The sequence below is a fragment of the Littorina saxatilis genome, linkage group LG1, assembly GCF_037325665.1.
Source record: "Littorina saxatilis isolate snail1 linkage group LG1, US_GU_Lsax_2.0, whole genome shotgun sequence".
In the NCBI taxonomy this organism is placed as follows: domain Eukaryota; kingdom Metazoa; phylum Mollusca; class Gastropoda; order Littorinimorpha; family Littorinidae; genus Littorina; species Littorina saxatilis.
Window position 1 is genome coordinate 3947970 of NC_090245.1, and position 16180 is coordinate 3964149.

Sequence of the window (16180 nt, forward strand, 5' to 3'; positions counted from 1 at the left end):
TGCAGGGGGGGGGGGGGGGGGGGGAGGGGGGATGCGTTACTGTGCATTGTGCCAGCGGTTTAGGTCACGTTGTTCAAATCGAAAGTTTGAACGAGTCCATGCGGAGTTTGACAGATTGATCACCATGGTTGTTCCTTTACCGTTTACGTCAATACGTGGCCGTCGATGTTGACACATAAAAAAGGGGGTTTCTGGTAAATAAAATAAATGAAATGGAAGGAACGAGGGCAATTACCTCCAGGCGGACCTTTTCCAGAACCGTTGGATCCACCCGACCGTATGCGGACCTCCCCCTCTCGATTCAAACACACACTTTGTAATCCATACTCGTACAAATCCTGGTATCCCTCCTGAGAGTGTTCACGAAGGTAAAATTGAGCACACTGGTAACACACAGCCCACGCTTGTTCTTCGTTGATCGGATTATTGAAGAATCTCAGTACATCCGAGAATGGAAGACCATCATTGTCTAAACGTTGGTAAACGTCCGATCTTTCTTGGGACGACCTGCTCGCCATGTTTCTATCCCAATGACTGGCGAGCGCAGGCGACCGTCATAGTGAGCGCGCGTCGTGCCGGTTACCGAGGGGAAGCAACTCTTGTTTCCATTGCCTCCCCCTTCCCCCATTTCGCTAAAGTCTGTTTCGCGTTTTGGTAGTTTAGTGGTCGCGACGCTGAGGGGGCGTGTCCTCGCGAGTTCAAAACACAGTGCAATAGTGAAGTGATTCTGAAATGGGCGCATTCTTTGGACACTGTATTTATTTTCTGTTGTGTAACTGACTGCACGAGAGAAGTGATCTTTGTTACAAGTATAAAATGTTACTTTTTCTCACTTGAATTCAACTGAAGTAACCAATGGCAAATGAGAAAATGTATTATGTTCGTTCGAGTGCAGCATATATTGTTCCGGTCAGTCAGCGCGGTGTGCCTGTGGTGATGTCGGCATAATGCGCCTCTGGCTCTCCACTGCAAACTGCTGATTACCAAACTGCGGTCACATAAAAATACGTGACACCCAGACTCCGTATCCCAGACAGACGATTACAAGATCATTGTGTGTGTGGTGTGTGTGTGCGTGTGTGTGTGTGTGTGTGTGTGTGTGTGTGTGTGTGTGTGTGTGTGTGTGTGTGTGTGTGTGTGTGTTGTGACTGTGCGTGCGTGCGTCTGTGGCTCAGTGTCAGTCTGTCTGTGTGAAGAAACAAATCGCTTGTGAACACATTCTGTACTGAAACACAGACGTCAGAGGGATGATGTATTACACAATACTTTTGCAGGATAAATTGTTTTGCAGCACAGTTTAATTAATTATTTGATCTATTCATTTATTGTTTTACTTTTCTACCCCTAAAAAAAACTAATTTTCACACCACCAAGGATGACATTACAATAGGGGTACATTTCCACGCAGGGTGGGTGGATTTCCTGGAGGTGTTTTCCGAGCCTGGTACCAGGAAGAGATAGCATGACTTAATCTTATGCCCTGTGTAAGACTGTAACACATTTCTAAGATGATTTATAAATGATAAGTTACACAAAGAGAGAGAAAGACAATGCATGACAATTCTTTATCTAACGAGAGTAGAAGGATAAGCATGGCCCATGCTTTGCCAGGGAGTGTGAAAGGGAGTGTGTTTGAAAGGGAGTGTGTTTGCCAGGGAGTGTGTTTGCCAGGGAGTGTTTGCCAGGGAGTGTCAGTGTTTGCCAGGGAGTGTGTTTGAAAGGGAGTGTTTGAAAGGGAGTGTGTTTGAAAGGGAGTGTGTTTGCCAGGGAGTGTGTTTGCCAGGGAGTGTTTGCCAGGGAGTGTGTTTGAAAGGGAGTGTGTTTGAAAGGGAGTGTGTTTGCCAGGGAGTGTGTTTGAAAGGGAGAGTGTACTTTCACGTTGGAGGGACATAACTACATGGCGAACATTTGAATGAGAAAATAAATTTAGGACACTGAAAAAAAATAATAAAAAGAAAAAAAAGATAGAAAAAAAAAGAAAGGGAGACTGGTTCCACACACCTGTTGGAGTCCGACAAGGCTGTCTCCTGTCACCTACACTGTTCAACATCTTCCTCGAATGCATCATGACGCAGGGGCGGATCACATCATTTTTAAGGAGGGGGGGGGGGGGTCCACATTTCTTTTAGGGACAATTTGACGACGCGAAGCGTTAAGTTGAAGTCGCGAAGCAATCTGAGCCAAGAAACTTCCCCTTATTCACTTAAAAAAAAGTATATTTAAGAAGACAAATTTGGATCCAAACAAGGAAAATCGACCGGTCTGTTATAGGAAGTCTTATATCGCGCGCGTATCTCCAGACTCGGACTCAAGGCGCAGGGATCTATTTATGTCGTGTGAGATGGAATTTTTTACACAATACATCACGCATTCACATCGACCAGCAGATCGCAGCCATTTCGGCGCATATTCTACTTTTCACGGCCTATTATTCCAAGTCACACGGGTATTTTGGTGGACATTTTTTTATGTATGCCTATACAATTTTTCCAGGAAAGACCCTTTTGTCAATCGTGGGATCTTTAACGTGCACCCCCTATGTAGTGTACACGAAGGGACCTCGGTTTTTCGTCTCATCCGAAAGACTAGCACTTGAACCCACCACCCAGGTTAGGAAAGGGGGGGGGGGAGGGGGGGAGAAAATTGCTAACGCCGCCCTGACCCAGGGTCGAACTCGCTACCTCTCGCTTCCGAGCGCAAGTGCGTTACCACTCGGCCACCCAGGTGCAACCTGAGCAAGCGAATTACCCAAAAACGGAGCAATCTGGTAAAATCTGAGCCATCATTTTTTAAATTTTTTTTCAAAATATTATTTGTTTGTACCTCTCTTTTTTAAAAAAATTTTTAGGCTATAGGGAACCCCTCCCCCCCCCCCCCCTCAACCCTCCCCCCTGGATCCGCCCCTGCGACGAATGCTCTTGAAGACCGCTCTGGCACAGTCAGCAATGGTGACAATGAAGGTCAGGTCATCACAAATCTTCGGTTCGCCGCGCGACGACTTCGATGCGGGTTGGCTGGGAGTGAAGAAGAACTTGACTGACAAACCTGGACACCCTGGACACATCATCCACGAGATACGGGATGGAGAACAGCGCAGAACAAACAAAGCTGATGGCCAACAACAACTTGAAGAGCCAATTAAGGTGAAAATCACGGTTAACGGACAAGAACTAGCAACTGTGGAGCGGTTCACATATCAGTCTCGGGGCCATCATCAGTGAAGTGGGCTCGAAGACCAAAAACCTGGCACGACCTACACAAACAGCAGCAGCAATGACAAAATTAAAACCAATCTAGAGAGACAAGACCAAACTGAAGCTACTCCGTGCTCTGGTTCTTTCTATCTTCCTGTAGGCCCCACGCACGCGAGTCGTATGGCTGACATTCGGCAAAAGCGCCAAAAAAATTTAAACTGTTTAAAAATTTTGGGCGCTCTGTCACGACTTGATTAAAGCGTCGAGAGCGTATCAAAGCTTAACAAAGCGTAACTGGAAAGAAAAGACGATGCGAGATTGGCCCTTCTGTCACCTTTCGCCCTCCACACCGTGTGAACAAAAAAACAACACCCTTCGATAGTACTGACGAGCGACCATGGGTACCTTACATTCATGGGGTCAAATTTTTCCAACCAATTTTTAAAATTTAAACTTAGAAATTTGATTCATCCTAAAATGTTTCCCTTCTCATTCAAGGGACGTGAACACTCGGTACACGTTTTCGGAGAAATCGAATTTTGGGGTGGCTAAAACCAGAGACATACATACGTCTCTGCTAAAACTGATCTATCAAATTTCACCACCAATTTTCTTTACATGTAAGAAACTGACACGCTTTTCGTCCTTAAATAAGTCCACTTCTTTGATTTTACCAGGAAACAACATTTCAGTCTCGTGTATATATCGACAGTGTAAAGTGACAGCGGGACCAATCTCACATCGCTACCCAACAACCCTGGCGGCTACGGGATTACTGGTAATCACGGTAAGTAAGCACAGTAAGCAGTATGCTCTTTTTGCATCTGGCCCTCGCCCTAAAGAAGGACTAATTAATCTACTAAAAAAAGTTTGTTACGTAATTACAGAAATATTGGTAGTACATAATTTATACACATATAAAAAAACTAGATGATTACCCGCTTCGCCGGGAAGAAGTAGAGCCGAATACCCGGCCGTCGCCGGGGACCCGGCTTTGCCGGGTGTACGCCGGCATCGCCGGCGCACGAAGGAAGGGAGATCTAAAAATAGTAACGTGCAGTGACCTTCTAAATATAAACGTACAAACGGGAATATCGATTGACGCCAGCGCACGAAGGAAGGGAGATCTAAAAATAGTAACGTGCAGTGAAAAACGAAAATCGGTTCAGCGCTGCGCGCTGAGAGCACGTGTTGAAATATCTCATCGATCAGGTTGTGTCCGGGGTCTCTGTCAATAAGCCCACCAAATTTGAAGCAGATCCATCGAGAACTTTGGCCGTGCATGGCGATCAATCACACACACACACACACACACACACACAGACACAAGTCGTATATATATATAGATAGAAGCACATGCATAATATATTTATAAGAAAGAGAGAGAGAGAGCAGGGCCGGACTACCGGGGGGGTTATGGGGGTTGCGCAACCCCCCCCCCCCCCCCCCCCCCCCCCCAACCTAAACATGTACCTCACTTATTTAAAACATTTTTTATTATTGTTTATTTTATGCCGTTTCATGCAAGGAGCGACCATTTTGCTATCTCAGAATATGACCTACCCATCAGCTTCAGGGGGCTTCGCCCCCTGACCCCCACTGGCAACCCCCACCCCCCCCCCCTCCTCTTAGCCTAGTCCGGCCCTGGAGAGAGAGAGAGAGAGAGAGAGAGAGAGAGCCGAAATGCACGGACCAAGGGAAGCTACTCTGCAGAAAGAATAGAAGACGAATCTTGATGACGTTTTACACAACTATTGGCATACATGTGGTGTCGACTGGTGGCGAAAGAAGGAAAGAACGATTCGGAAGTTGTGCAATAGATACTGGTTTTGTTACTATATCTCACTTTCTGTTTGGTCCTTGATCAAAACACGTGTTCGACATGGCTGTCCGTTGCCAGTTTGAGAGTAACAACGATATTGGGGTCTTCTCCAAGCTTACAAATGCGTACTGTCTGGTGGGAATCGGAGCCTCAGAAAATTTCTACAGGTTAGTAAATAATTATTTTGTCAATACGACTACGAGTAACCATCTAAATATTTTACGGAACAAGATTCAGAGGGCATCAGTATGTTTAGTGAAACCAAAATCTGACCAGATACCAACAGTGTTAAAACAAACCTGTTTTACAAGAATGAGAACCACAAAGTGACTGGCTTCAATTCAGGGTACCTAGCCATCTCAGACACATTGCTGTTAAAAGTCCCGACTGCATGTTCAGTTAGTTTGTGTTGTTTGAGGGTATGATTACCAGGCTAACATAATCTTCACATTCAGTTCAGTGTCGTCAACATTTAAACGGATTAAATTATTAAGTACTTTTAAATATTAAGTATACTGTCATTCCTATTTTTTTTAAATGTATGGAATTTGTCATTCTTCCACTTCCAGTTACTAAATTGGTAGTGGTACATTTTGATCTTCAGTTCATGGTCTTGAAAGTCTGTAACACTTACAATAGCATTTAAATCTAACTAGTGTGTTTGAAACTGGTCATTTTGTCAAAGCAATGGGTTGACAAATGCCCCTTTAATTGTATAAATTTCATTGGTTCAGATTCTTCCTAGCAGTTTTCAATCGGGTGAACATGATTATTCAGATATTGTGAATAACTGAATCAGAACTTTTTTCATTTCAGTGTTTTTGAAGGTGAGCTCTCAGATGCCAACATTCCTGTGGTTCACACAAGTTTGGCAGGTTGCAGAGTTATAGGGAGAATGTGTGCAGGTGAGTTTGTTTTAAAGACACTTTTTTATGATGAATTTGATAGGAGTGTTCGATCTGTGCAGCAAAACATGTTTTATGATGCAACATTGATTAATTGAAACTCATCATGGACAAAGTGCACAGCATGTCTTCAGCAAGTGTGTCACTGTATGCTAACTGGTGCTGCAGTCACAATAGTGTCCGTTTTTATACCTTCTCTCGGTATCAGCGGAAATGGTGAATTTGATGCTGTTTAGAGCTGGAGTGCAGGGAACAGAGATGGCTGATGCTATGAAGCCATAAATTTTATTCTGGAGATTTGTACAGGCTGAAGTTCATTTTAAGTGGATTTCTTTAGCCTCTTTGTGAAGAAATTTTGCCTCTGAAGTTAAGGAAAGATTCACTGAATCTGAGGATGTTGACAGAAGTCAATATAACGTGTGGTTGTTTCAGGAAACAAACACGGCCTGCTGGTGCCCAGTTCCACCACAGACCAGGAGCTGCAACACATACGTAACACTCTGCCCGACTCGGCCCGTGTCATGCGCGTAGAGGAACGCCTGTCTGCGCTGGGCAACGTTGTAGCCTGCAACGACTATGTGGCCTTGGTGCATCCAGATCTGGACAGGGTTGGTAACCTGATGTTATTGCAACTGGCTGAAGGGCACAGTGTGACCCCCCCTGATGTTATTGCAACTGGCTGAAGGGCACAGTGTGACCCCACTGATGTTATTGCAACTGGCTGAAGGGCACAGTGTGACCCCCCTGGTGTTATTGCAACTGGCTGAAGGGCACAGTGTGACCCCCCTGATGTTATTACAACTGGCTGAAGGGCACAGTGGGACCCCCCTGATGTTATTGCAACTGGCTGAAGGGCACAGTGTGACCCCCCTGATGTTATTGCAACTGGCTGAAGGGCACAGTGTGACCCCCCTGATGTTATTGCAACTGGCTGAAGGGCACAGTGTGACCCCCCTGATGTTATTGCAACTGGCTGAAGGGCACAGTGGGACCCCCCCTGATGTTATTGCAACTGGCTGAAGGGCACAGTGGGACCCCACTGATGTTATTGCAACTGGCTGAAGGGCACAGTGTGACCCCCCTGATGTTATTACAACTGGCTGAAGGGCACAGTGTGACCCCCCTGATGTTATTACAACTGGCTGAAGGGCACAGTGTGACCCCCCTGATGTTATTGCAACTGGCTGAAGGGCACAGTGGGACCCCCCCTGATGTTATTACAACTGGCTGAAGGGCACAGTGTGACCCTCCTGATGTTATTGCAACTGGCTGAAGGGCACAGTGGGACCCCCCCTGATGTTATTACAACTGGCTGAAGGGCACAGTGGGACCCCCCCTGATGTTATTACAACTGGCTGAAGGGCACAGTGGGACCCCCACTGATGTTATTGCAACTGGCTGAAGGGCACAGTGTGACCCCCCTGATGTTATTGCAACTGGCTGAAGGGCACAGTGGGACCCCCCCTGATGTTATGGCAACTGGCTGAAGGGCACAGTGGGACCCCACTGATGTTATTGCAACTGGCTGAAGGGCACAGTGTGACCCCCCTGATGTTATGGCAACTGGCTGAGGGGCACAGTGTGACCCCCCTGATGTTATTGCAACTGGCTGACGGGCACAGTGTGACCCCCCTGGTGTTATTGCAACTGGCTGAAGGGCACAGTGTGACCCCCCTGATGTTATTGCAACTGGCTGAAGGGCACAGTGTGACCCCCCTGATGTTATTGCAACTGGCTGAAGGGCACAGTGTGACCCCCCTGATGTTATTGCAACTGGCTGAAGGGCACAGTGTGACCCCCCTGATGTTATTACAACTGGCTGAAGGGCACAGTGGGACCCCCCCTGATGTTATTGCAACTGGCTGAAGGGCACAGTGGGACCCCCCCTGATGTTATTGCAACTGGCTGAAGGGCACAGTGGGACCCCCCCTGATGTTATTGCAACTGGCTGAAGGGCACAGTGTGACCCCCCCTGATGTTATTGCAACTGGCTGAAGGGCACAGTGTGACCCCCCTGATGTTATTGCAACTGGCTGAAGAGCACAGTGTGACCCCCTTTAAGACACTGTGTTTTTTCAGACTTTCTGTTCATAACTCTATAAATTTACCCCCATTTTAAGACTCCCTCTTTTATAAGACCAGATTTGTGGAGGTCTTAAAAGGGGGGTTCCACTGCAGTAGGGTGGGAAAGAAGGAAGAAGTACTCGAGTCAAGAGAGAGAAATCGTGTTTGTGTGCCCCCACACTTAAATATTGTTTATTTATTTGCATGTTTAGATTTAATCACCATTTTCATGCTCACGATATTGGTAAGCACATTCTTAATGATACCTAAAACCCCTCAGTTGTGACTTTCAAAACAGAGAAGTTATGAGGCAGTTACTGGAAGTATGGACGACTTAAAGCGCCCATAGCCATCGGTGAAGGTTGATCATCTATTTTTCAGTTGAATGCTTGATATTAATACAAAAGATTTTCTTGTATGTAAATTTTACATAAATATTTTGCAGGAAACAGAGGAAATCATTTCAGATGTCCTGAAAGTAGAGGTGTTCCGTCAGACAGTGGCAAGTAACGTTCTTGTTGGCAGCTACTGCGTCTTCACAAACCAGGGTGGATTGGTGAGTAAATAAAAAAATAAAAAAATAAAAAGCAGAGGTAAAGGTGGTCCCATAACCATTTTGGTCATAAGGGAGCGAAACGCCAGCGTTATGAGAGCGATGCCCACTCCTCTCCCTCGCTGTCTTTACCTTCCCCGGCTCTAAGGAGGGTCAGGTACCCATTTCCAGCTGGGTGGACTGGAGAGAGCTTGGTAGAATCGGGTATTTGTATTCACCCCGGATGGGGATCTTCTTCTTTTTCTTCTGCGTTCGTGGGATGAAACATCCACGTATACTCGTGTTTTTTTTGTGCACGAGTGGAATTTTACGTGTATGAACGTTTTTTACCCAGCCATTTAGGCAGCCATACGCCGTTTTCGGAGGAGGATGGGGATTGAATCCAGGACCTCCAGCGTGAGGGGCAAGCACTAACCACTGTGCCACTCGGGCAAAAGCATAAACAAGTCGCGTAAGGCGAAATAACTACATTTAGTCAAGCTGTGGAACTCACAAAATGAAACTGAACGTAGTCCGCCGCTAATGCAAAAGGCAGTGAAAGTGATGAGCCTGTTTGGCGTGGTAGCGGTTGCGCTGTGCTTCATAGTACGCTTTACTGTACCTCTTTTCGTTTTAACTGTGTGAGCGTGTTTTTTATCCAAACATATGTTTTTGGAATCAGGAACCGACAAGGAATAAGATGAAAGTGTTTTTAAATTGATTTCAAAAAAACCATTTTGATCATAATTTTTATATTTTTTGATTTTCAGAGCTTGTTTTTAATCCAAATATAACATATTTATATGTTTTTGGAATCAGGGAATGATGAAGAATAAGATGAACGTAAATTTGGATCGTTTTATAAAAATTTTGTTTACAATTTTCCGATTTTTAATGACCAAAGTCATGAATACATTTTTAAGCCACCAAGCTGAAATGCAATACCGAAGTCCGGCCTTCGTCGAAGATTGCTTGGCCAAAATTTCAATCAATTTGATTGAAAAATGAGGGTGTGACAGTGCCGCCTCAACTTTTACAAAAAGCCGGATATGACGTCATGAAAGGTATTTATCGAAAAAAAGAAAACAACGTCCGGGGATATCATTCCCAGGAACTCTCATGTCAAATTTCATAAAGATCGGTCCAGTAGTTTGGTCTGAATCGCTCTACACGCATGCACGCACACACACACATTCACACGCACACACACACATACACCACGACCCTCGTCTCGATTCCCCCCTCTATGTTAAAACATTTAGTCAAAACTTGACTAAATGTAAAAAACAGCAACAAGAGTAGAGACCAGGGGGAGGTGATTTATGATTTGAAAAAAAAATGTCTGTGCAGACTTTTCCAATGATGTACATGTATTGAAATAAAAACTAGTATTTAGTACTAGTAACACTTGAAAATGCATGGAAAGATTGTTTTGAATGAAGAAGTTAGTAATCATGAACAGACTTTGAAAACTCGTGTTCCTTTGGAAATGAAAATGAAGCAACTTTGTGTTTATGTTCTGCTCATGTTTCAGGTTCACCCCAAAACTCCCACAGAAGCATTAGAAGAATTGTCTTCCTTGATACAAGTGCCTTTGGTGGTAAGTGAATTCTATGTTGTGGTTGTAGTTTTGGATGCAAGGTCACAAGAAGAGAAGAAAAGGTGATGGACTTTTGTGCCCCAAAAAGAGCAAGGAAGACTTGGAAGCTTGAACCTCACTAGTGTTCTAACAATGTTAACTGCATACACAGTTCCTGATGTGAGTGATGAAGACGTACAACTTAGGAACTACATGATAGCTCCTGACTGGCAGGAGTGTTTCTCAGACGCACTGAATTTTCTTGAGTTAAATTTTGTGGTGTATACAGAGGAACCCCCCTTTAAAGTTTAAGACTCCCTTTTAAGACCATGTTTTCTCAGACTTTTTGTTCATAACCTCTATACATTTCCCCCATTTTAAGAATCCCTCCTTTTTAAGACCTGATTTTTTCAGATTTTTGAAGGCCTTAAAAGGAGGGTTCCACTGTACATGCCCGCTGTCTGGCCCTCCCAACCACATCCTGCCTTCCCTGTCTGGCCCTCCCAACCACATCCTGCCTTCCCTGTCTGCCCCTCCCAACCACATCCTGCCTTCCCTGTCTGGCCCTCCCAACCACATCCTGCCTTCCCTGTCTTGCCCTCCCAACCACATCCTGCCTTCCCTGTCTGGCCCTCCCAACCACATCCTGCCTTCCCTGGCTGGCCCTCCCAACCACATCCTGCCTTCCCTGTCTGGCCCTCCCAACCACATCCTGCCTTCCCTGGCTGGCCCTCCCAACCACATCCTGCCTTCCCTGGCTGGCCCTCCCAACCACATCCTGCCTTCCCTGGCTGGCCCTCCCAACCACATCCTGCCTTCCCTGTCTGGCCCTCCCAACCACATCCTGCCTTCCCTGGCTGGCCCTCCCAACCACATCCTGCCTTCCCTGGCTGGCCCTCCCAACCACATCCTGCCTTCCCTGTCTGGCCCTCCCAACCACATCCTGCCTTCCCTGTCTGGCCCTCCCAACCACATCCTGCCTTCCCTGTCTGACCCTCCCAACCACATCCTGCCTTCCCTGTCTGGCCCTCCCAACCACATCCTGCCCTGTCTGCTGGTTGACGCTGAACGTACAGTAGAACCCCTCGTTTAAGACCTCCATGTGAACTCTTTCTCCCTTTAAGACCTGATTTGAGCAGATTTGTGTAGGTCTTAAAAGTGGTCATCCGTCAAACCATCATAACCATTATTTGAAGCAGACAACTTACTTGTGCTCTATTAGGCAGGAACGGTGAACAGAGGAAGTGACGTCCTCGCAGCAGGACTGGTTGTCAACGATTGGATCGCGTTCTGCGGACAAGACACGACAGCGACAGAAGTCTCCATCATAGAGAACATCTTTAAGATCGGTGACGGCAACCCCTCAACTCTCCAGACAGACATGCGTGGTGCACTCTTGGAAAGGTGAGTTCTGTGTTTCTAGGCAGTGAAGCGATATCTTAATTCACAGTTGCCAGTTAGTGTTGCAGTTCACTTGACATGGCTAAAATGTGACATGGATGCAATAAAGCCTCGTCTTCCTAGGGCAACCTGTTGTAAGGTGTGTTTTTGCTTAACATTTGTTGGGAAGAAATATGCAGCCCTGAAAGTGGCGATTATTTTACTCGCCATGACGAGTAGAAACATGTAACTGGCAAGTAGAAATGTTCATCTACACGCCAAATGCGAGTAAAGCTCCTGAAATAAATTGTTGGTTTGGCTAGTAAAGTTTTCTCTCTGGCTAGTATATATTCAGAATCACTAACCAAAGGCTAGACCGGCACGGTGGCCTAGTGGTAAGGCGTCCGCCCCGTGATCGGGAGGTCGTGGGTTCGAACCCCGGCCGGGTCATACCTAAGACTTTAAAATTGGCAATCTAGTGGCTGCTCCGCCTAACGTCTGGCATTATGGGGTTAGTGCTGTGACTGGGTGAGACATGAAGCCTGTGCTGCGACTTCTGTCTTGTGTGTGGCGCACGTTATATGTCAAAGCAGCACCGCCCTGATATGGCCCTTCGTGGTCGGCTGGGCGTTAAGCAAGCAAACAAACAAACAAACAAACCAAAGGCTAGTGCACCATTCTTTGGACTTTCAGGCCAAATATACCAACATCTCCCGCTTGTTAAAAGGCACACTGTAAACAGTTTGACTTGCTATCTCAGGCTTTTACTTTGGATAAGGTCATCACTTGGTCACATACCAAAAATCAACATCTTGACTGCTTGTTGTGGGGAATCCAATTTTTGTGTGTGATGAATTGATTTTTTTAAAAGCCACTAGTTGCTTTTACAAAATCAATTCGTAAAAAATGTCCAACTGTGCACAGAGAGTACCCAGCCTGTTCAGTTTGGATATGTGACAAATCCCATGCCAGATGCCAGATCTGAGATGGTGAGCGGAACTCTTTTCACGAGAAGGAGGGTGCCTTTACACAATTACACTTGAATGCATTTTAAGCTCAGTAATAGTGATGTTTTGGTCATCATTAGGTTGCCGGTGTTTTGCTGGTGAGTTGGTTGTTGTGTTAATTATTTCTGTTTTTGACTCACATGCGAAGCAAAAGTGAGTCTATGTACTCACCCGAGTCGTCCGTCCGTCCGTCCGTCCGGACGTCCGTCCGTCCGTCCGTCCGGAAAACTTTAACGTTGGATATTTCTTGGACACTATTCAGTCTATCAGTACCAAATTTGGCAAGATGGTGTATGATGACAAGGCCCCAAAAAACATACATAGCATCTTGACCTTGCTTCAAGGTCAAGGTCGCAGGGGCCATAAATGTTGCCTAAAAAACAGCTATTTTTCACATTTTTCCCATTTTCTCTGAAGTTTTTGAGATTCAATACCTCACCTATATATGATATATAGGGCAAAGTAAGCCCCATCGTTTGATACCAGTTTGGTTTACCTTGCTTCAAGGTCAAGGTCACAGGAGCTCTTCAAAGTTGGATTGTATACATATTTTGAAGGGACCTTGACCCTGAACTATGGAAGATAACTGTTTCAAACTTAAAAATTATGTGGGGCACATGTTATGCTTTCATCATGAGACACATTTGGGCACATATGATCAAGGTCAAGGTCACTTTGACCCTTATGAAATGTGACCAAAATAAGGTAGTGAACCACTAAAAGTGACCTTATCCTATGACCTGCCTCTTTGTCTCTGTTAGCTGTTGAGGGGATTATTCTGGATAATCCATCACAACCATATGGATTATCCATCACAACCGAGTCTCGATCTCACCTGTCATTGGTCATTGTCTTTGATCTCAGAGTACATTTGAATAATTTAGAGGTCATCTGCATATTTATCGTTAACTCCGGGACTACTTTTTTTTCAGCAAAACGATTGAGATATTCTGCGGTATAAAAGTCAAACTGACGTTTGGCTAACGATCTACTAACATTATCATTGAAGAAATAAAGAAAACAACAAAGAATGTACATAATCTGTTTGGGTGAATAGAGCTGAGTGAAGATTATGAGTTGTCCGACGCGGTGAGGCTGAGAGAGAGAGACAGAGAGCACAAGAGAGAGTAACAAAGACACACAGTGATTCAAGGCGCACAACTCTAGTAAAGTTGTCGTAACGAGGTACGTACGCTTCATGGGCAACCGCTTAGATCAATCCCAAGAGAATCCTGATTCAAAATCTTGAGCGACAAAATAAAACTTACACTAAAACAGTATGCTTATAGTTTTGTTCATTTGTTATCGCTTTTAGAGCATTGATTGCTAAATATGGTTCAATAGAACAAGGCTGTCTCATCAGTCGTCTGCTACAGATCTGTCGTCTGCTGCAGGATCTGTCGTTTGCTATACATGTAGTATCTTCGGCTCAAGTTGACCAGCATGGAAATTGCCATTTTCAAAGTTGGTGATACTGTTAGAATAAAAGGTGGCGAAGAAGGTCGGATCTTGGACATACAGAGACCACTAAGCTACATGCGTTGCCGCATAAAAACAACTCGACAGTGGTGCGCCGTTTTCCCCCAGACAGATACCTAATGGCCTAATTATACAACGACAGACATCAAAGTTAGGCTCACCTAAATCAGTAAGTGACGATTGAAGAAGTAGGTCATACAAATTTGGACACTGAAGCACAAAGGCTCGAATAAGCACAAACTCAGCTATCATCTTCATCGCTTGTAAAATCACACACGCGGTCTTTCGAATCCTGAACTCAGGTCTAAAATGAGTTACTTCCCTTCGGGTATCATTCTCTCCCGTCGCTAGCTGTGAAGCGAAGATTATCAGAATGCGGTCTTTCGCAGTTTTGACGAATGCCAGCTCGGGTAACCGACTGCATTCAACGGCACAATCCTGGAAACAAAAAGACAAAAGGGGACTCGTTTCGCACATGAATATCATGACACGATTTTTGGTGGCAGAAGGTATGATGAGCAGTAAACAGGCACTCGCAGAGTTTGTGTCAAACAGTTCGTTTTTTTTTAATGAAAACGTCGGAGTAATGGGATAAAAAGCTTACACACCTCGTCCTGAATATCGTGCATATTTTCCCTCGGGTCGTTTTACAGGTATTACCTCGCCAGAGGCTCGGTAATACATGAAAATCGACCCTTGGGAAAATATGCACGATATTCAGAACTCGGAGTGTGTAACCTGTATATATCTCATGGTAGAAAGAGCCAATAAGCACCATTGTACTTCCTATGTCTTGAATTAACAGCTTTGTGTTGCATGACCTTGGATGACCTTGACCTTGGGTCAAGGTCACATGTAATTTGGTAGGAAAAATGTGTAAAGCATGTGAGTCGTATGGGCTTTGCCCTTCTTGTTGTGTTTTTACACCCCCGGTATAGGGGTGTGTATAGGTTTCACTCGATGTGTTTGTGTGTTTGTGGCGGTGTTTGTGTTCGCAAGTAGATCTCAAGAATGAACGGACCGATCGTCACCAAACTTGGTGAACAGGTTCTATACATTCCTGAGACGGTCCTTACAAAAATTGGGACCAGTCAAACACACAGTTAGGGAGTTATTGGTGGATTAAAATTATACGACTTATAGACGGTCAAAGGGAAATAACCATTCTCACTGCCACCAACTGAGAAGGTTATTTCCCTTGACGGGGGTGTTTTTTCTATCAGAGGAATTTCTTGTTTTTCCTTGCTGTGATATGCTTTGCTTATTTTGTTCAGAAATATGCGAGAAGAACTTGAATGCCTTGGAGTGATTGTCTTCGTAAAACATGTGCCTTCACTTCTGTTTCAGTATGACATAAGCTGGGCCAGTTCCATTTACTTCAGAAGATTTTCAGACCACACCTCAGACATGGCACAGAGACATTTGTGCATAAACTGACACTCTTCAGATTGAACCAACTTTTTTTCGGAATGAAATTGACCCTCAGTTATTTGGAGCATTTATCTTATTTTTAGATCTGTCAAAGCAAAAATGCCTGCTGACTAACCAGTTTCAAAATCAACAAGACATCTTGCAAGGGGAGAACCGAGGGCAGGTTAGGGGCTGGGGCTGGGGTGGGTGGCTGACAAGTTTGGAGGGTAAAGTAGAGGTGGAGGTGGGCTGGGGTTTGGCACTGATAGAATGGGTGTGGGGAGATGTTCACCACAGGGAGAGTAGGGCTAGGAGTTTATCTTTGATCATTTTAGTCAGTGACTGTTAAACATCAATATTTCCACCTAATCTGTGTTGTGCATTGTATTTTCACGTCTGCTGTCCATAATTCACTTTTTATGTGTTGAGAAAAAATACGCAGTGTAAGAAATAAAGAAGTTAAAACAAAAACCTAAAAAACTTCATACAGTACTTGCTTTCAATTGTAATATGTAATGCTTTGGTGAGAATGTGACAAAGAGGAGAGCTTTGCTGCATGGTGGTGAGAATGTGACAAAGAGGAGAGCTTTGCTGCATAGTGGTGGAACAATGTCAGTCTCGTTGGTATACTTGCTGATCAAAGGTTGAAAATACACTTACTGTGGCTTGGAGTAGAACCAGATGTATGAAATTTAAGAATAAGAATAAGAATAAGAATACTTTATTATCTCATAGAGACTGACATTGTTCCACCACCAAATTTAAAGCAAATTTATATCCTAGTATGCAAGAAACCCACTAATACAGA

The 16180-nt window shown here is 44.8% G+C and overlaps 2 protein-coding genes across 2 annotated transcripts in view; one reads left to right on the plus strand and one right to left on the minus strand.

Moving 5' to 3' along the window:
* LOC138973913 (protein spire homolog 1-like) overlaps positions 1 to 594 on the minus strand; it is a gene marked incomplete in the record, with an annotated part of 109408 nt that extends 108814 nt beyond the window's left edge. Inside the window, 1 exon segment of the mRNA XM_070346942.1 lies at positions 236 to 594. Coding sequence (XP_070203043.1) covers positions 236 to 518 — 283 coding nt within the window.
* A 4350-nt stretch (positions 595 to 4944) lies between these two features.
* Positions 4945 to 15857, plus strand: LOC138959661 (eukaryotic translation initiation factor 6-like). The gene is made up of 7 exons (XM_070331241.1): positions 4945 to 5183; positions 5833 to 5921; positions 6354 to 6529; positions 8431 to 8541; positions 10052 to 10117; positions 11319 to 11500; positions 15310 to 15857. The coding sequence occupies exons 1-7, from the start codon at positions 5077 to 5079 to the stop codon at positions 15317 to 15319; spliced, it is 741 nt and encodes a 246-aa protein (XP_070187342.1). The 5' UTR covers positions 4945 to 5076; the 3' UTR covers positions 15320 to 15857.
* The last annotated feature ends 323 nt before the right edge of the window (positions 15858 to 16180 follow it).